This window comes from Thalassophryne amazonica, chromosome 14 (genome assembly GCF_902500255.1).
Source record: "Thalassophryne amazonica chromosome 14, fThaAma1.1, whole genome shotgun sequence".
NCBI classification, from domain to species: Eukaryota; Metazoa; Chordata; class Actinopteri; order Batrachoidiformes; family Batrachoididae; genus Thalassophryne; species Thalassophryne amazonica.
In genome coordinates this window covers 40,769,845-40,790,358 of record NC_047116.1, presented here as the reverse complement: position 1 = coordinate 40,790,358, position 20,514 = coordinate 40,769,845, and the positions used below count along the sequence as shown (strand labels likewise).

At 44.0% G+C, this 20,514-nt stretch overlaps 1 protein-coding gene across 1 annotated transcript in view; it reads left to right on the top strand.

Moving 5' to 3' along the window:
* abca12 (ATP-binding cassette, sub-family A (ABC1), member 12) overlaps positions 1–19,512 on the top strand; it is a 325,660-nt gene extending 306,148 nt beyond the window's left edge. Inside the window, 4 exon segments of the mRNA XM_034186027.1 lie at positions 1,196–1,288; positions 1,474–1,576; positions 16,953–17,090; positions 18,666–19,512. Of these exon segments, the coding sequence (XP_034041918.1) occupies positions 1,196–1,288; positions 1,474–1,576; positions 16,953–17,090; positions 18,666–18,770 (439 nt within the window). The 3' untranslated portion in view covers positions 18,771–19,512.
* The last annotated feature ends 1,002 nt before the right edge of the window (positions 19,513–20,514 follow it).

Here is a 20,514-nt window from a genome sequence, read left to right as displayed (position 1 = left end):
TTTTCTTCACTGCACAGGATGAACAGTACTTAACTGTATCTTTTTCCAGAGCAACACAACCTGGAATAATTTGATTACGTAACAGCAGTTGACCAAATGGCTGGAGCGCCAGTGATTAAATCAGTGATTAGCTGACTGTTAAATTAATCAAGACATTTAAAGACATCGTCTTGGACTCTGGATGACATTGATTGACATTTTTCACCATTGTTTGAGATTTAATGAACCAACGACTAATTGAGAAAATAATCGAACGATTAATCAGTTATGAAAATAATTGTTACTTGCAGCCATATGATGTAATAGTCTAAATACAATACAGTAGTTTAAATACAATACAAAACACACAAATCAAGCAAATCAGAAATAAAAATATCAGATTATATACCCTTGACACATTTGTTAATGAAAAATTAACAAAACGGATTATATTGAACATAGAAATCACAAAAAAAGCTTTAGAGTGCACTATTTAACAGAATAAAAAATAAAACCTCATTCTCTTTGATGGCTTTGTGATGCCGGTGACAGCCAGCATCACTCGTTTCAAGACACAAAAAAGTTGCACTGCTCAAGCTTCCATGGACACAAGGTATTGTGTTGTTTGTGGGTTGTTGACCAAAATTAATCAAAAGCATACCTTTTTTTAAAAAAAAAAAGCTATACCATTACTACAGTATATACCATTATTATATTCTCTCTCTCCTCTGTTACTGGAAGGCAAACATCCTATTTTCATGAAGTTAAAAGGAACTTAAAGTTGTACAGAATTGGGTAGCTGACTGAGAATTTTATTTTTTGGAGAATGGGATAATCTGCCTGTACATCTGACTTAGCTGTGTTCCATTGTTGTGTTAGTTCCCACAAGGTATTTTATATTGTATTGTTCTCTTCTTAACCTCTTTAAAAATGCTTTGAGCTCAAACTCGTGTGTGTGATTTAGACTTTGTACGAGTCCTAAATGGGGCTGCTTTGACCCCATGGCGGATAGCGACCCCTCGTGGTTGGATTGACAAGCTCTTTGAACCAGTTTGTGGTTTTACCCAACTTGATACGTCTTGCCCTTCGCGATTCAATTAGCTCAGATCTTGTTTGAATGGTGTAACATCTGTGCAGATATAAAGACAGCAGGCACTGGTAATTGCTGTACGAGTTTCAATATGACCTTTTGTGTCTCTCTTTTGGGCTGTCTCAGCATGGAGGAATGTGAAGCGCTGTGTAGCCGTCTGGCCATCATGGTGAAAGGGCAGTTCCGATGCCTGGGCTCCCTGCAGCACATTAAGAACAGGTCAGTGACCTCTGCTCATCCTTCAGTTCAGCCATTCCCGCTTTCCTCACCCTGCCATGACAGTCTCTTATGTCCCCCACTTACTTTTCCCTGTGGTCCTCTGTGTAGCTGAATGGTTGAGAAGTGATCCATCTCTGAGACATATAATAACACTATGCTTTGTTCATAAAATTGTCTTTGTGCAGGTTCGGCAGTGGGTTCACTGTGAAGATGTACTTGGCTCGGGCCTGTGATACAAAGGCAATCACCAGCTTCATGCAGAGCCACTTCCCCAGCACTTATCTCAAGGTGAGCCTCGCCAGCTTGACAATGAAGTTACAAGGACTAGAAAAGAGACAAATGACATTGATAATGAAGACTTTTGGAGTAACAAGAGGTACTAGTGGTAGCTGTAGCTGTAATGGTAGCTCTGCTGAGATGGAGCAGCATGTCACATTTGGAAGCATATGCTGATATGTATCATACATCACTGTGTCCATCACACTACAGAACTGCTCTGGGTCCTGCTTTGCAAATATCCATACAAACCATCAGTCCATCCCCACTTTCTGAAAGTAAACATCTACAGTATCTGGTGTAAATTAATGGATGAGGTGCAAATTAAAAAGAAGTCAGATCGGACAGATAGTTTCAGTTCAGGTTTCTCTCACGTACAACCCCTGGCAAAAATTATGGAATCACCGGCCTCGGAGGATGTTCATTCAGTTGTTTAATTTTGTAGGAAAAAAAAGCAGATCACAGACATGACACAAAACTAAAGTCATTTCAAATGGCAACTTTCTGGCTTGAAGAAACACTATAAGAAATCAAGAAAAAAAGATTGTGGCAGTCAGTAACGGTTACTTTTTTAGACCAAGCAGAGGAAAAAAATATGGAATCACTCAATTCTGAGCAAAAAATTATGGAATCACCCTGTACATTTTCATCCACCAAACTAACACCTGCATCAAATCAGATCTGCTCGTTGACATTGACCCTATGCCATGACATTGACCCTATGTGTCTTTTTGCAAGGAATGTTTTCTCAGTTTTTGCTCTATGGCAAGATGCATTATCATCTTGAAAAATGATTTCATCATCCCCAAACATCCTTTCAATTGTCCAAAATATCAACGTAAACTTGTGCATTTAGTGATGATGTAATGACAGTCATCTCCCCAGTGTCTTTACCTGACATGCAGCCCCATATCATCAATGACTGTGGAAATTTACATGTTCTCTTCAGGCAGTCATCTTTATAAATCTCATTGGAAAGGCACCAAACAAAAGTTCCAGCATCATCACCTTGCCCAGTGCAGATTCGATATTCATCATTGAATATGACTTTCATCCAGTCATCCACAGTCCACAATTGCTTTTCCTTAGCCCATTGTAACCTTGTTTTTTTCTGTTTAGGTGTTAATGATGCCTTTCGTTTAGCTTTTCTGTATGTAAATCCCATTTCCTTTAGGCGGTTTCTTACAGTTCGGTCACAGCCGTTGACTCCAGTTTCCTCCCATTCGTTCCTCATTTGTTTTGTTGTACATTTTTCGATTTTGAGACATATTGCTTTAAGTTTTCTGTCTTGACGCTTTGATGTCTTCCTTGGTCTACCAGTATGTTTGCCTTAACAACCTTCCCATGTTGTTTGTATTTGGTCCAGAGTTTAGACACAGCTGACTGTGAACAACCAACATCTTTTGCAACATTGCGTGATGATTTACTCTCTTTTAAGAGTTTGATAATCCTCTCCTTTGTTTCAATTGACATCTCTCGTGTTGGAGCCATGATTCATGTCAGTCCACTTGGTGCAACAGCTCTCCAAGGTGTGTTCACTCCTTTTTAGATGCAGACTAACGAGCAGATCTGATATGATGCAGGTGTTAGTTTTGGGGATGAAAATTTACAGGGTGATTCCATAATTTTTTCCTCAGAATTGAGTGATTCCATATTTTTTTTCCTCTGCTTGGTCTAAAAAAGTAACCGTTACTGACTGCCACAATCTTTTTTCTTGATTTCGTATAGTGTTTCTTAAAGCCAGAAAGTGTTGTGTAAGTGTAGGAACACGGACCCACAACAGGGGGCGCAATGAACGGACAATGGAGTAAGGTGAATAACAAGGTTTACTATTGTGAATCGAGCACAATGAATACAACAATCACAATTTGGGGTCGAATCGCTGGTGTCGTGTGGGCAGGCTCGAAGGTAGGAGACGTCCGTCTCAGTCGAACCGAAACCACCCAGATCTCCTCCGCCACCGATCCTGGAGAATACTGGAACCGCCAAGTCCCGAATTCCCAGGTGGCCACTGCCTCCGCTCGTCGGATCCGTACTGCTGCGGGAGAGAGCAACAACACAGGCGTGGATGCGACAGCACCCAGTAACGGAGAGGGAGAAGCCGCCTCCACCTCTAGTCACAATTTGGCAGGCAGGTGAGTACTTATCCAAGCAATTTAGCTTATAGTAATCAGCTGTCCTGAAAAAAGGTTTAACAAGTCTTTTAGTTAGTCAGAATATAAATGCAGAGAACGTTACCTTAGTCTAAAGGCGATATCTCGGCACTGAGGTGGAGACGCGGTCCTCCTGATATACCTCTGTGCTGAGTGGAACAGCTGGGTCCAGTGATGGGTGACAGCTGTCACCCAGGCTGCTCCCATAAGGCGGCAGCGCCCTCTGGTGCCTGGAGCCCGCACTCCAGGCAGGGCGCCCTCTGGTGGTGGTGGGCCAGCAGTACCTCCTCTTCAGCGGCCCACACAACAGGACCCCCCCTCAACGGGCGCCTCCTGGCGCACGACCGGGCTTGTCCGGATGGCGACGGTAGAAGTCGGCCAGTCACCCAGGAGCGCTCCTCGGACCGTTACCCCTCCCAGTCCACCAGATATTGAAAACCCCGGCCCATCCGACGGACATCAAGGAGCCGGCGTACAGTCCAAGCCGGTTCCCCGTCGATGATCCGGGCAGGAGGCGGTGCCGGACCCGGGGTGCAGAGGGGGTGAGGTGTGAAGGGGCTTGATCCGGGAAACATGAAAAACTGGATGGATCCGCAGTGAGGCCGGAAGCTGGAGCCTCACTGCGGCGGGGTTGATGACCTTGAGGATCTTGTAAGGTCCGATGTACCGTTCTTGAAGTTTCGGCGAGTCTGCCTGCAGAGGAATGTCCTTGGTGGACAACCAGACCTCCTGCCCAGGACGATACTTGGGGGCCGGGGCTCGCCGCCGGTCTGCATGTTTCTTCGCCCTCGTCCGGGCCTTCAACAAAGCAGAGCGGGCGGCACGCCACACCCGACGGCACTTCCGTAGGTGGGCCTGGACCGAGGGCACACCGACCTCTCCCTCAACCACCGGAAACAAGGGGGGCTGATACCCCAAGCACACCTCAACGGGGAGAGGCCGGTGGCTGATGACACTTGGCTGTTGTGGGCGTACTCGATCCAGGCCAGGTGGGTACTCCAGGCCGTCGGGTGCGCGGCTGTCACACAGCGAAGTGTCTGCTCCAGTTCCTGATTCGCCCGCTCTGCCTGCCCGTTGGTCTGGGGGGGGTACCCAGACGAGAGGCTGACCGTGGCCCCCAGTTCCCGGCAGAAGCTCCTCCAGACGTGCGAGGTGAACTGGGGACCGCGCTCGGAGACGATGTCTGATGGTATGCCATGCAGACGGACGACGTGGTGGACCAGGAGGTCCGCTGTCTCCTGGGCCGTTGGGAGCTTTGGGAGGGCCACGAAGTGGGCCGCCTTGGAGAAAACGGTCCACTATCGTGAAGACGACGGTGTGTCCCTGGGACGGCGGGAGACCCGTGACAAAGTCCAGGCCGATGTGGACCAGGGGCGATGAGGCACGGGCAGTGGCTGTAGCTGCCCTGAGGTCTTTCTGTGGTCGGCCTTGCCCCTGGCAGCAGGTGGTACAGGCCTGGACGTTAGTCCCGGACGTCGGCCCTCCAGGGATGACCACCAGAAGCGTTGCGGACGACTGTTTCACGGTCCTTCGCACCCCAGGGTTGACAGGAGAGAGCTTAGAACGTTGACAGAAGTCCAGGACTGCAGCCACTAGATTCTGGGGGGACGTATAGTTGTCCCTTTGGTCCGTTTCAGGGGTCCGGGTCACGGGTCAGAGCCTCCCGGACGGTATTCTCTACGTCCCAGGTCGAGGTCCGGCCCCGATAGCGGACTCCGGGATGATGGGCTCCGGGGGATCCGACGGTTCCGTTTTGACTTCGTCTTCGTGCACCCGGGACAATGCATCCGATCTTGATTCTTGGTCCCCGGACGGTAGGTGATCCGGAAGTCAAAACGGCAAAGAACAGTGACCAGCGGGCTTGCCTGGGATTCAGCGCTTGGCGGTCCTCGATGTACTCCAGGTTCCGATGGTCAGTGAAAACCGTGAATGGCACGGCTGTTCCCTCCAACAGATGTCTCCACTCTTCGAGGGCCTCTTTCACAGCAAGGAGTTCCCGATTGCCGACGTCATAGTTCCATTCAGCGGGGGTCAACCTGCGGGAAAAATAGGCACACGGGTGAAGGACCTTATCGGTCTTCCCGCTCTGGGAGAGCACCGCTCCTATCCCTGAGTCCGAGGCATCCACTTCAACCACTAACTGGCGGCTAGGATCGGGCTGCACCAGAACTGGTGCAGACGAGAAGCGCCGTTCAACTCCCTTGAACGCGGCTTCGCACCGATCCGACCAGGTGAAGGGGACTTTTGGGGAGGTCAGGGCTGTCAGGGGGCTAACTACCTGACTGTAGCCCTTAATAAACCTCCTGTAGAAATTAGCAAAGCCGAGGAACTGTTGCAGCTTCCTACGGCTTGTTGGTTGGGGCCAGTCTCTCACCGCCGCAACCTTGGCCGGATCAGGGGCGACGGAGTTGGGAGGAGATGATGAACCCCAGGAAGGACAAAGAAGTGCGGTGGAATTCACACTTCTCGCCCTTCACAAACAGGCGGTTCTCCAACAACCGCTGCAGGACCTGACGGACATGCCGGACATGTGTCTCAGGATCCGGGGAAAAGATGAGTATATCGTCTAGATATACGAAGACGAACCGGTGCAGGAAGTCCCGCAAGACGTCGTTTACCAACGCTTGGAAAGTCGCGGGGATGCGTTAGTGAGACCGAACGGCATGACCAGGTACTCAAAATGGCCCAACGGGGTGTTAAATGCCGTCTTCCATTCGTCTCCCTTCCGGATCCGAACCAAATGATACGCATTCCTAAGGTCAAGCTTGGTGAAGATCTTGGCTCCATGCAAGGGGGTGAACACCGAATCCAACAAGGGCAACGGGTATCGATTGCGAACCGTGATTTCGTTCAACCCCCTATAATCAATGCATGGACGAAGCCCGCCATCTTTTTTACCCACAAAAAAGAAAACCAGCAACCATCGGAGAGGTGGAATTCCGGATCAACCGGCAGCTAATGAGTCCCGGATGTAGGTCTCCATTGATTCACGCTCTGGCCGTGAGAGGTTGTACAGCCTACTGGACGGGAACTCACTGCTTGGAACCAAATCAATGGCACAATCTACGGGCGGTGGGGAGGAAGCGTGAGAGCCAGATCCTTGCTGAAACAGTCAGCGAGGTCATGGTACTCCGCCGGCACCGCCTTCAGATTGGGCGGGGACTCGGACCTCCTCCTTAGCTTGGGAGCCGGGAGGAACCGAGGAACCTAGACACTCCCGATGGCAGGTTTCGCTCCACTGAACCACTACCCCGGATGGCCAATCAATCCGGGGATTGTGTTTTAGCATCCAGGGGAAACCCAAAACCACACGGGAGGTGGCCTGAGTCACAAAGAACTCGATCACCTCCCGGTGGTTACCTGACACCACCAGAGTTACTGGAGGTGTCTTATGCGTGATTGGTGGGAGTAGGGAGCCATCTAGCGCCCGAACCTGCACAGGCGAGGTAAGAGCCACCAGAGGGAGCCCTATCTCCCTCGCCCATCTGCTGTCCAGCAGATTCCCCTCAGAGCCCGTGTCCACCCGTGCTGGGGCCTTCAGGGTGAATCCTCAAACAGGATCGTGACTGGGAGTCGTGTGGCAATGTGGGTGTGTCCCACGTGAATGTTTTGGCCCACCCCTGGCCCAGTCTCTAGGGGCGGGCGTTGGAGTTTAACCGCTCGGGGCAGTCGTTTGCGAGATGCTCACTCGAGCCACAAACAAAACAAGCTCCGTGGGCCCGCCTCCTTTGTGCTCCAGGTGCCCTAAATGTTGCCCTGCTCGTGTCCATAGCTTCGTCAGCAGGGGGAGCCATAGGCGCACGGAGCGCAGGAACAGAGGAGCGTGGGGAGGGCGGAGCTCGATCGGACCCGGAAGGGAGAGGGACGACGCGTGCCTGGCCACGCCCTTCGCCTCGTTCCCGACGGCGTTCTTCTAACCGGTTGTCGAGTCGTATGACCAAATCGATGAGCCCATCTAAGTCCCGCGGTTCGTCCTTCGCCACCAGGTGCTCTTTTAGGACCAGTGACAGTCCGTTTACAAAGGCGGCGCGGAGGGCAGTGCTATTCCAGCCGGATCTCGCCGCCCGCGATGCGGAAGGCGACTGCATAGGCAGCTGCGCTCCGACGCCCCTGTCTTATTGACAGTAGTGCGGTTGAAGCGGACTCTCCTCTGTTGGATGGTCGAACACGTTCTGAGCTCCCGTACAAACCATCGTATGTATGAAGGAGCCGTGAATTCTGCTCCCAGAGCGCTGTAGCCCAAGCGCGTGCCTCCCCGCGAAGCAGATTTATTACATAAGCTACTTTGCTAGCATCAGTCGCGTACATCACGGGACGCTGTGCGAAGACGAGCGAACACTGCATCAGGAAATCCGCGCACGTCTCCACACAGCCTCCGTACGGTTCTGGAGGGCTTATGTATGCTTCTGGGGACGGAGGAAGGGACCGTTTGAACGACCAGTGGAACGTCACTTTCACGCGCAGGGTCCTCGGGAGGGAGAGCCGCAGCGGCGCCCGGAGGGCGCGCCTCCACTTGTGCGGCGAGAGCCTCCACCCTGCGGTTTAGGAGAATGTGCTGCTCGGTCATTAAATCGATCCGAGAGGTGAAAGCGGTGAGGATCCGCTGCAACTCACCGATTACCCCTCCCGAAGCCGCCGACGCGCCTTGGTCTTCCATTGGCCGTTCAACAGCCGGTTGATGCCCCTCGGGGTCCATGACGCTGGCCGAGATATCCTGTTGTGTAAGTGTAGGAACACGGACCCACAACAGGGGGCGCAATGAACGGACAATGGAGTAAGGTGAATAACAAGGTTTACTATTGTGAATCGAGCACAATGAATACAACAATCACAATTTGGGGTCGAATCCGCTGGTGTCGTGTGGGCAGGCTCGAAGGTAGGAGACGTCCGTCTCAGTCGAACCGAAACCACCCAGATCTCCTCCGCCACCGAACCCTGGAAATACTGGAACCGCCAAGTCCCGAATTCCCAGGTGGCCACTGCCTCCGCTCGTCGGATCCGGTACTGCTGGCGGGAGAGAGCAACAACACAGGCGTGGATGCGACAGCACCCAGTAACGGAGAGGGGAGAAGCCGCCTCCACCTCTAGTCACAATTTGGCAGGCAGGTGAGTACTTATCCAAGCAATTTAGCTTATAGTAATCAGCTGTCCTGGAAAAAGGTTTAACAAGTCTTTTAGTTAGTCAGAATATAAATGCAGAGAACGTTACCTTAGTCTAAAGGCGCTATCTCGGCACTGAGGTGGAGACGCCGTCCTCCTGATATACCTCTGTGCTGAGTGGAACAGCTGGGTCCAGTGATGGGTGACAGCTGTCACCCAGGCTGCTCCCATAAGGCGGGCAGCGCCCTCTGGTGCCTGGAGCCCGCACTCCAGGCAGGGCGCCCTCTGGTGGTGGTGGGCCAGCAGTACCTCCTCTTCAGCGGCCCACACAACAGAAAGTTGCCATTTGAAATGACTATAGTTTTGTGTCATGTCTGTGATCTGCTTTTTTTCTACAAAATTAAACAACTGAATGAACATCCTCCGAGGCCGGTGATTCCATAATTTATGCCAGGGGTTGCACATGTTCTCTTCAGGCAGTCATCTTTATAAATCTCATTGGAACAGCACCAAACAAAAGTTCCAGCATCATCACCTTGCCCAAAGCAGATTCGAGATTCATCACTGAATATGACTTTCATCCAGTCATCCACAGTCCATGATTGCTTTTCCTTAGCCCATTGTAACCTTGTTTTTTTCTGTTTAGTTGTTAATGATGGCTTCGTTTAGCTTTTCTGTATGTAAATCCCATTGCCTTTAGGCGGTTTCTTACAGTTCGGTCACAGACGTCGACTCCAGTTTCCTCCCATTCGTTCCTCATTTGTTTTGTTGTGCATTTTCGATTTTTGAGACATATTGCTTTAAGTTTTCTGTCTTGACGCTTGATGTCTTCCTTGGTCTACCAGTATGTTTGCCTTTAACAACCTTCCCATGTTGTTTGTATTTGGTCCAGAGTTTAGACACAGCTGACTGTGAACAACCAACATCTTTTGCAACATTGCGTGATGATTTACCCTCTTTTAAGGGTTTGATAATCCTCTCCTTTGTTTCTACTGACATCTCTCATGTTGGAGCCATGATTCATGTCAGTCCACTTGGTGCAACAGCTCTCCAAGGTGTGATCACTCCTTTTTAGATGCAGACTAACGAGCAGATCTGATTTGATGCAGGTGTTAGTTTGGGGATGAAAATTTACAGGGTGATTCCATAATTTTTTCCTCAGAATTGAGTGATTCCATATTTTTTTCCTCTGCTTGGTCTAAAAAAGTAACCGTTACTGACTGCCACAATCTTTTTTTCTTGATTTCTTATAGTGTTTCTTAAAGCCAAAAAGTTGCCATTTGAAATGACTTTAGTTTTGTGTCATGTCTGTCATCTGCTTTTTTTCTACAAAATTAAACAACTGAATGAACATCCTCCGAGGCTGGTGATTCCATAATTTTTGCCAGGGGTTGTATTACCAGAGATTACTTTAAAGAGTCATGGCCTCTGTCTTGAAGTCTGTCTGAGCCACGATTTCAGGGCTGTCTTTATGTTGATCCTCAATCTGTCAGATACAAGGGAGCTGATAAGAGCTTTGCAGCTTAGCTGTCTTGATGACTATTTGTGTCTACTGTTTGATTTATACTTTTTGTTTTAGAGGAAGCTTCTTTCACTGTACCACAGAGAGATGGTGTCATTCTGAGTGTCATATAAGTGGAATGTTTATTGTTTTGTAGAGAGAATAAATTTGAGTTTATTACCTTGAGAGAACATCCTGTCTCATATCTCCATCTGAGCTTGGGTCGACCCCTGTTTAGCTGGACAGGCATGTGTACAATATCACTACAGTTGTGTGTTTTATGGTAAAAGCATCACATTTTGCAAAGACATTAATTGATATATTAAAAAAAAATCAATATGCCATGCTCAGTTTTTACCCTGGGCATAATAGCAAAATCCAAGATGGCCACCATGCTGTTCGAGAATTTTTTTTTTTCAAATGGTCTGTCTTTATTACTATACAAGAGCTCTAGGCTAAATTCCATTGTACCTGCATTAATGATAAAGTTCCACCAGGTGGAGATATTGCTCCATTTCAGGACCCTTATGCACAGGTGGCTATGGGACATAACAATCAACCTGTTGCTTTTAGTAGTAGATATCATACAGGCACAAACTAAGTGCTGTTTTCTATGTTTTCTTACACTCTGAATAAGTTCTAACCATAAATACATTGATTTTTAAAAAACAAACAAATGAAAAATTCAGCTTGGCATGATGACTATTGGGTGGCACAGTGGCTTAGTGATGAGCACTTTTGCCTCACAGTAAAAATGTCCTGGATTGCTTCTCATCTGGTCTTTCCTCTGTGGGGATTGCATATTTTCCATGTGTTCTAGTAGGTTCCGCCCAGGTGCTCCGGCTTCCTCCCACTTCCAAAGACATGCAAGTTAGGTGAATTGGAAACTTTAAATTGAATGTCGATGTGTGTGCAATTCTGACTGAGTTCATGTGTCCATATGTGACCCTCTGATAGACTGCCATCCTGTCCAGGGTGTACCCTTCCCCTCGCTATATACAACCCCTGGCAAAAATTATGGAATCACCTCAGAGGATGTTCATTTTGTTGTTTAATTTTGTAGAAAAAAAGCAGATCACAGACATGACACAAAACTAAAGTCATTTCAAATGGCAACTTTCTGGCTTTAAGAAACACTATAAGAAATCAAGAAAAAGATTGTGGCAGTCAGTAACGGTTACTTTTTTAGACCAAGCAGAGGAAAAAAATATGGAATCACTCAATTCTGAGGAATAAATTATGGAATCACCCTGTAAATTTTCATCCCCAAAACTAACACCTGCATCAAATCACATCTGCTTGTTAGTCTGCATCTATAAAGGAGTGATCACACCTTGGAGAGCTGTTGCACCAAGTGGACTGACATGAATCATGGCTCCAACACGAGAGATGTCAGTTGAAACAAAGGAGAGGATTATCAAACTCTTAAAAGAGGGTAAATCATCAGGCAATGTTGCAAAAGATGTTGGTTGTTCACAGTCAGCTGTGTCTAAACTCTGGACCAAATACAAACAACATGGGAAGGTTGTTAAAGGCAAACATACTGGTAGACCAAGGAAGACATCAAAGCGTCAAGATAGAAAACTTAAAGCAATATGTCTCAAAAATCGAAAATGCACAACAAAACAAATGAGGAACGAATGGGAAGAAACTGGAGTCAACGTCTGTGACCGAACTGTAAGAAACCGCCTAAAGGAAATGGGATTTACATACAGAAAAGCTAAACGTAAGGCATCATTAACACCTAAACAGAAAAAAACAAGGTTACAATGGGCTAAAGAAAAGCAATCGTGGACTGTGGATGACTGGATGAAAGTCATATTCAGGGATGAATCTCGAATCTGCATTGGGCAAGGTGATGATGCTGGAACTTTTGCTTGGTGCCGTTCCAGTGAGATTTATAAAGATGACTGCCTGAAGACAACATGTAAATTTCCACAGTCATTGATGATATGGGGCTGCATGTCATGTAAAGGCACGGGGGAGATGGCTGTCATTACATCATCAATAAATGCACAAGTTTATGTTGATATTTTGGACACTTTTCTGATGTTTAAGGATGATGAAATCATTTTTCAAGAAAATAATGCATCTTGCCATAGAGCAAAAACTGTGAAAACATTCCTTGCAAAAAGACACATAGGGTCAATTTCATGACATAGGGTTAATGTCAACGAGCAGATCTGATTTGATGCAGGTGTTAGTTTTGGGGATGGAAATTTACAGGGTGATTCCGTAATTTATTCCTCAGAATTGAGTGAGTCCATATTTTTTCCCTCTGCTTGGTCTAAAAAGTAACCGTTACTGACTGCCACAATCTTTTTTTCTTGATTTCTTATAGTGTTTCTTAAAGCCAGAAAGTTGCCATTTGAAATGACTTTAGTTTTGTGTCATGTCTGTGATCTGCTTTTTTTCTACAAAATTAAACAACAAAATGAACATCCTCAGAGGCCGGTGATTCCATAATTTTTGCCAGGGATTGTACAATAACTGCTGTGATAGGCTCCAGCATGTCTATTTTTAAAAACAATTGTATATCAAACAATGTCTGTGCAAGATTTGGTGCTTTTACCAAAAACACACAGAATTGTATCTGCCACACTATGGTTAATGGACTGCATTTATATAGCACTTTTCCATCTGCATCAGAAGTCCAAAGCACCTTACAATTATGCCTTGTATTCACCCATTCACAAAGACACACTCATACACCGATGTCAGGGTGCTGCCATGCAAAGCACTCACTACACACCGGGAGCAACTTGGGGATTAAGGACCTTGCCCAAGGGCCCTTAACAATTTTCCAGTCTGGCTGGGTTTTGAACTGAGGATTGTCTGGTTTGAAGCCCAACACTTAACCACTAGACCATCAACTCCATAATTAGTTAGTAAGATCAGACACTAGTTAGTTAGATCAGCACTCTTCTGTTGCAGAGTTTTTAAGGAGTACCTGAAGGCATTGCCTCTTCATATAGCCCAGTTAATATTTGCGAGACACCAAATATTTGGTTCCATTTACTAAGGACGATGACATTTCAGCATTCAAAATCATCTAAATTCTGTTGAGACTTATATCAGTTTGGCATTTAATGAAGCTGTAACCTACCACAGTAAGATAATGACAAGGACAAAGAGCATCTGACAAATATACTTAAGATATACTTAACTCTGATTAAATTAACGCTCACTGAGTTGAATTTAAGTGCTTTTGTGACTTATACAGTTGGGTATAGGTGGCAAAATCATGTATAGGTGAAGTATGAAGCATCTGGAACATGGCAGAAATGAACAAACAGAATGGGTGATGTAAATAATCATGCTGATGACACTGGAGCCTGTCTTGTAACTTTCTAAAAAGATTCTATTACTGTTGCTTCCAAGAAAATAGGTCAAATCTCAACTTGTGGTACTCACTCAAAAACATACTGCTGTCAGTAGTCCTCTTGTTCTTTCTGTGTGTGGGGCTGATGTGCCCCAAGGTTGAGCAGTTTCACTTTCAGTGTCTTGCTCAAGGACACTTTGACTCTCAGTGGAAAATGGAGCATGAACCCACTGACCGTTGGGTTAATGGAAAGTCTGTTCTGCCACCTGAGCTACAATCACTCTACTGCCAGTAACAGCAGCAGTACTTTTAAAAGCCCAGAAGTACTGTTTACTACTGTGTACACAGTTATCAGCCACTTTTATTGGATATACCTGGTTCGTACCAGGTTGGAACCCCTTTTCACCTGCTGTAAGTCTTTGTGGTATGTAGATTCAACAAGATGGTAGAAACAACCATATGAGATTTTGGTCCATTTTGATATGACACCATCATGCAACCATGTGCCACTTATTGATAAAAGGCAGGATGTACAGTATTTATACTTGTATATTGTTTATGTGAAATTCTGACCCTACCTTTGTCTTGGAGGCTCAGGACAGAGTCCTTGATCACCAGACGAGAGTCTAGCTGCGCTCAATTGTCAAAAATATCTCCTTCAAGGTGTCCAGGAAAGTCAGAGAAACATCAAAGTCCCAAAGCAACAGCTTTTATTTGCCAGCAAAGGAAGCACAATTCACGGAGTCATCAAACACTGGAACAGCTTTGATTTATACTGGTTTGCGGTCATCTTAAATACAGTGAAAAGGGCAATTTCTCCACCCCAAAGGATGGTCTTTTCTAAATATAGCAAATCTTACACCAATAAAAACAGCCGTAGATGATATCATTTTTCCAAAAGTACCCAGGTTTGGTGAGACCACTTTTCTGGGAAGTACCCAGATCTTGAGAGTACAACTCTGGGTCATGGAAATTCACCCTTAAAAAAAAAAAGCTGAGATTATCATAATTTTTCACTGGTATGTTTAATTTAATTTAATATTCCTTTAAAAAAAAATAAGTGCTTTAGTCAAATTTTCACTCTTAATTCCAGTTTCTTTCCTCATTTTTTTTAAAGCTGACATTTTTCACATATGTTTTTGCATACAACATTTGAGTATATCAGGTATGTTTTTTTGTAATTGCTATTATCTAGTCTGCAGAAAGAGCATATACTTATTCTTCTAAACACCTGTTAAATATTATGAGTTGGATGTGGGACAAAGTCACTGTCAAGTCATTCTCAAGTCACAAGTCTCAAGTCAAGTCTCAAGTCAGCTTGCAAACAATTGGTGGTCATTATGACTTGAGACTTGACTTGGGACTTAACCTGAGACTTGTGACTTGCCGATTCATGACTTGAGAGTGACTTGCTGGTGACTTTGTCCCACCTCTGTTATCAGTAATACACAACTTAATCATCTTCTGGCATTTGCATAACATCATAACATATTTATTGTTAGCACATCGCTTGTCTTTGGTAAAAATTACGCGACACCTTCACAGTGATGCAGGAGAAAATGAGACTTGTCATTTTCCTGTCATTCATTTTTCAGTTTTGGTAAGCTTGTGCCCACTATAAGTATAGCATGTAGTTCAGTGGAATAAAGAGTTGGACTACCAAGATGTAGACCTGGGTTTGATTTTCAATCAACCTATCTGTCTGTGTCCTTGGAAAAAACACTTCATCTGCAATTTCTCAGTCCACTCAACTCTAAATGGGTACCAGCCTTAGCTGGGGAAGTAACCTGCATTAAACTGGCATCCAGTGCAGGGGAATTCATAGACAGTGGAATCTAGGAATAAGCACCATGCCAGTTTACCTCAGGATCCATGTAAGATGTATTTCTGCTTCTTCTTTGTGTCTACAGTAGCCTCACTTTCCTGTTCTTAGCAAACAGGAGTGACATTTGATGTTTTCTGCTGCATCTACCTCATGTGTTATGCCTTCTGCCTTCCTTGATTGTAACGAGTGACATTTGAGTTACTGTTGTCCTTCTGTCAGCTTGAATTAGTCTAGCCATTCTTATGTGACCGCTGCTATCAAGAAGACATTTTTGCCATTTTGTTTCTTATTTTTGGACCATTGTCTGTGGACCTTAGAGATGGTTGTGAGTGAAAAATCCCAGGACATCAGCAGGTTCTGAAACACTCATACCAGTCTGTCTGGCACCACTTAAATCAACTTTTTTCCCTATTCTGATGCTTAGTTTGAACTTCAGCAGATACGCTTGAACACATCTACATGCCTAAACGAATTGCATCTCAATCCCACGATTAGCTGTTTAGACATTTGGATCAATGATCAGAGCTATTAATAAAGTAGAGCTTTTGGTGAAATTCTACTGTACCTGCATTAATGGTAAATATCCACCAGGTGAAGACATTGGTCCATTTTCAGAACCTTGAGTACAGGCTGTTGTGAAACACAATGATGAACCTGTTGCTTATATTAGTAGATAGACATACCTTATGAAGTAGCAAAAGAGTTTATGTGAAGACATGGCTGCAGGTAGGAGAGTGTAATTTCCTAAGTGATAGCAGCTACAAGTTTGAGACATTTCCACACAGTTGCTCTCCAGCACTCTGGGTGGCCATACAACAGACCCCTGTAGTATAAACAATTTATAAATCATGAATTGTATGAATTCTATGGCTACAACACAGAGGATATTGTAGAAATTCTGCCATGTCTCACCAAAATTCAAACTGGTGACACAAAAAGAACAAGTTTTATTGGTAAAGCTTTTTTTTTTTAAGAAAAAAGTAGTTGATGAAGTAAGTCCTATATAGGTATTTAGGCCCACTGATCTTGCACTTATCTCCAGATTATGTAGAGTGAAGTAGATGAGAGTCCACAACTCCCCCTTGATGGGCGCCGGTCTGATGCAGGTTACTTCCCCAGTCAAGGGTGGTTCCCATTTACAGATGGGTGGCCTGACACAATGCAGATTAAGTGTCTTGGTAGTACTGCAATACACTGTTAATCACTGCATAGCACTAGTGTGTTCTGAGTGCCGGAGCGCCATTGCTCAGAAATGTCTAGTTCCTGCAGCCACATACTCTTGCGCTTGTTATGTCACTGGAGCATGCTTGGACAGCAGACAGGTTTTATTTTTTTAATGGAGCATGTAGCTGAGGTCCTCGGCTCAGGAGCTCATCTGTCTCTAAATGTCTCTCTGCTGTTTTTTTTTTTTTTTTTTTTTTAGTGAGTATTGATTTTACAGATTCAGACTTTCCAGAATGTTTAACCCTCTGCAAAACTTCTCACAGGACCAACACTCTACTATGATAGAATACCACGTACCATTTGCTCCGGGAGGAGTTGCTGACATCTTTGACCGGTTGGAAACCAATAAGACTGCTCTGCTGATCAAACACTTCTCTGTCAGCCAGACCACACTGGATGAGGTGAGAACTCCAGACAGAACATCAGCAGACAGACGGGGAGAGAGAGAGAGAGACAGAGAGAGAGAGAGAGAGAGCGCGCAAGTGTCAGGTTTTGTAACAGTGGGGAGCTGGTAGCAAGAGACTGAAAAAAGAAAGGACAGAAGATGAGAGGAGACGAGGAAGGGTGGGAGGGGAAGCACGGACAGAAGAAAGCTGAGTGGGAGTGAAAGACAGAGTTGAAAAAGTTGAAAAGAAACTGAGGAAAAGTGACAAAGGCTATGCCTGAGGGAAAATAAACGGAATATGAGATGAGCAGAAAATCTACGAACTTTAAATTCAGCCAGCGTTGATATTCTCCAAAAACCGTCCTTCTACGAGACTAGAATTGGAAAGATATTGTAGGTTGGTGTAGGACAAAGAACAGTAGGGGTCAAGAGGGGAGTCTACCATGCAGATGAATTAAAATAATTAATGTGTTTCCCGTGGGGATCCATGGGCTCTATATTGGGTAGTGTTTTTAAAATAGATAGCTGACATTTTTCAAGGGTAGTAATAAATTAAGCAAAGCTAGCTGGAATGGCGTGGGGGTCCAGAATATTTTTAGAACCTTAACAATTTTTAGAAGAGGTACTCAACCCTATTATTTCCTGTTAATTATGTAATTTTGTAATGTTAATTTACTGTAGGTTCTTGTGACCATATACACACTATTATTATTTTATTTTATTTTTACTTTTATTTTGTCATTTGATTTTAATTGGATAGCAAAGGAAATAAGTGTTTTTACTTTCTTGTGTCATCCATGTATTTATAACATATTTGCAATTATATTATGTACTTACATTGAACTTACTAAATGAAATCAGTCACCGTACTCAATGCAGTGACTGCCATTCCCCTACTGGAATAGTGTGTGAGTCCATAATATAGTTAGCAACATCCATTGTTCAGTGTTATTAGCTAATATCTGTAGCTACTATATAAATATTAGTCCTAGCTCCCAGTTCTCCACAGTTTCTCTGTATTCGAAGTTAGCTGCACGCACGCATGTTCCTTTCTGCAGTCTGCAGCAAGCAGGTTTTTCTAATTTTAGACAGAAACACAGACGGTTGCGGAAGAAATCAAACACACTACAGTTTTCACTCATGGTACTGGCAACATTTTACTTAACTCACTCATGGTAACGGCAACATGAGACTTAATTAAGCTGACTAAAAAATTCAACTACAAAAGCACAAGAAATCAATAACACAAACAACACTGTTAAAGATAAACCACAATAACAACATTTAAAACCCCAAACTCCCATGGTGCATTGCAGCACAACATCCAGTGTTTATTGGTTAGCTATAATTGGTAATTTCTCCAAAAATATTTGTCCTATCAACTTTCCGTTTTCGCAGTGTTCAGTCTTGACCCAACATACATATGGATACCAAACAGCAAATGTCAGCTCTCCCTGGTTTTTGCGTGATCAAAGCAATGCACGCACGCACACATGCACACAGAGGCCACTTGGCTATTATAATATAGATAAAAAGAGGAAAAACACTTTCTATTTTGAATTGGTATTTAAACTATTACTGAAATTTGCAGGTTTTCATCAACTTTGCTTTGGGAAAGACCGGCATGGAAACCACACCCATGCACAGTGAAGGGGAATGGGACCGTCTGGGCTTCACTGAAGAAGAAGAAACATAGAACTGACTACTGTTTTTTTTTTTGTTTTTTTTTGCTAAATCACCTAAATTGTTTGGCTTAGTGATATGTGCCAACTGTGAAACTGAAGTGCAGAATCTGTTTAATATACATCTTCTTGAAATGTGCTGTGTTATATGTATTTAAACAGAAATTGTGATTATTTCTTGAAGGTGTAAATAACTGCATGAAGGATAACTTAACATGTCTAGTTTTAATTCTTAAACATAATATGCAACAGTCTCAAATATATGCACTCAATAAGTTGTGCACATTTGCATGTATACACACACACACACACACAAACACACGTGCCATTATATGTTTTTCTGTAGTATCTTATTGCTCATGAAAGATAAAAAAAGAATTGTGTTAACTATCATCTGTGTGGTGGGGATGCTGTTAGTTTACTATTTTGCATCATTTTCTGTCACATTCATTGTGATTTTACATCATTTTTAAGGACTCGTCTTGAATTCATAACATGCCATTCTGAGATGGTTATAATTACTTGCTACTGGATGTAATTTTGTAAATGAAAATGTTATTTTTACCCAGATGGACATCTTCAGTTTCTAGACTTTTCACCTTCTCGTTAACACTTTCTCTAAGGGAACATTTAACATTTAGAATGAATGTAATGCAAATGTAACAGCACGTTTTTCACTGAAGGCCCAATTTCTTGTAATTGCAAATGTGTTGAGCTTATTTTTGTACTTCTAATAAATCTATTTTTCACATGCAACTATTGGTCATTAATGTGCTTTGCATGTTTGTATCAAAATGTGTAGATGCCTGATTACATGCAAGATTTGATTCTGCATCTACTGTATAAACAATCTATGAATGAACACACAAGTGCAGCTTTATGTGGTTTTCAATGTTTGTATGTTGATGTTTATTTTGCATGCTACTGATGGGTTTTTTTTATGGGGGGAATTGCATGTTTCCCCTGCCGTTTGAACTTTGTGCTGATAATGATCTGGATGGTCCTTTATGTATTTGGCCTGGGGCACACAGCACTCACTTCTTCCAAAAAACAACACAAAATCTGAAATACTGATTCATTTGACCATGCATTTATATTTTTGTTGAGTATATATATATATATATATATATATATATATATATATATATATATATATATATATATATATATATATATATATATATATATAGTGAGGAAAATACGTATTTGAACACCCTGCGATTTTGCAAGTTCTCCCACTTAGAAATCATGGAGGGGTCTGAAATTTTCATCTTAGGTGCATGTCCACTGTGAGAGACATAATCTTAAAAAAAAAAAAAAAAAATCCGGAAATCACAATGTATGATTTTTTAATAATTTATTTGAATGTTGCTGCTGCAAATAAGTATTTGAACACCTACCAACCAGCAAGAATTCTGGCTCACACAGACCTGTTAATTTTTCTTTTCTGTATTAATTGCACCTGTTTGAACTTGTTACCTGTATAAAAGACACCTGTTCACACACTCGGTTAATCACACTCCAACCTGTCCACCATAGCCAAGACCAAAGAGCTGTCTAAGGACACCAGGGACAAAACTGTGGACCTGCACAAGGTTGGGATGGACTACGGAACAACAGACAAGCAGCTTGGTAGAAGACAACAACTGTTATGATTATTTATTAGAAAGTGGAAGAAACACAAGATGACTGTCAATCTCCCTCGGTCTGGGATTCCATGCAAGATCTCAGTTTGTGGGTAAGGATCATTTTGAGAAA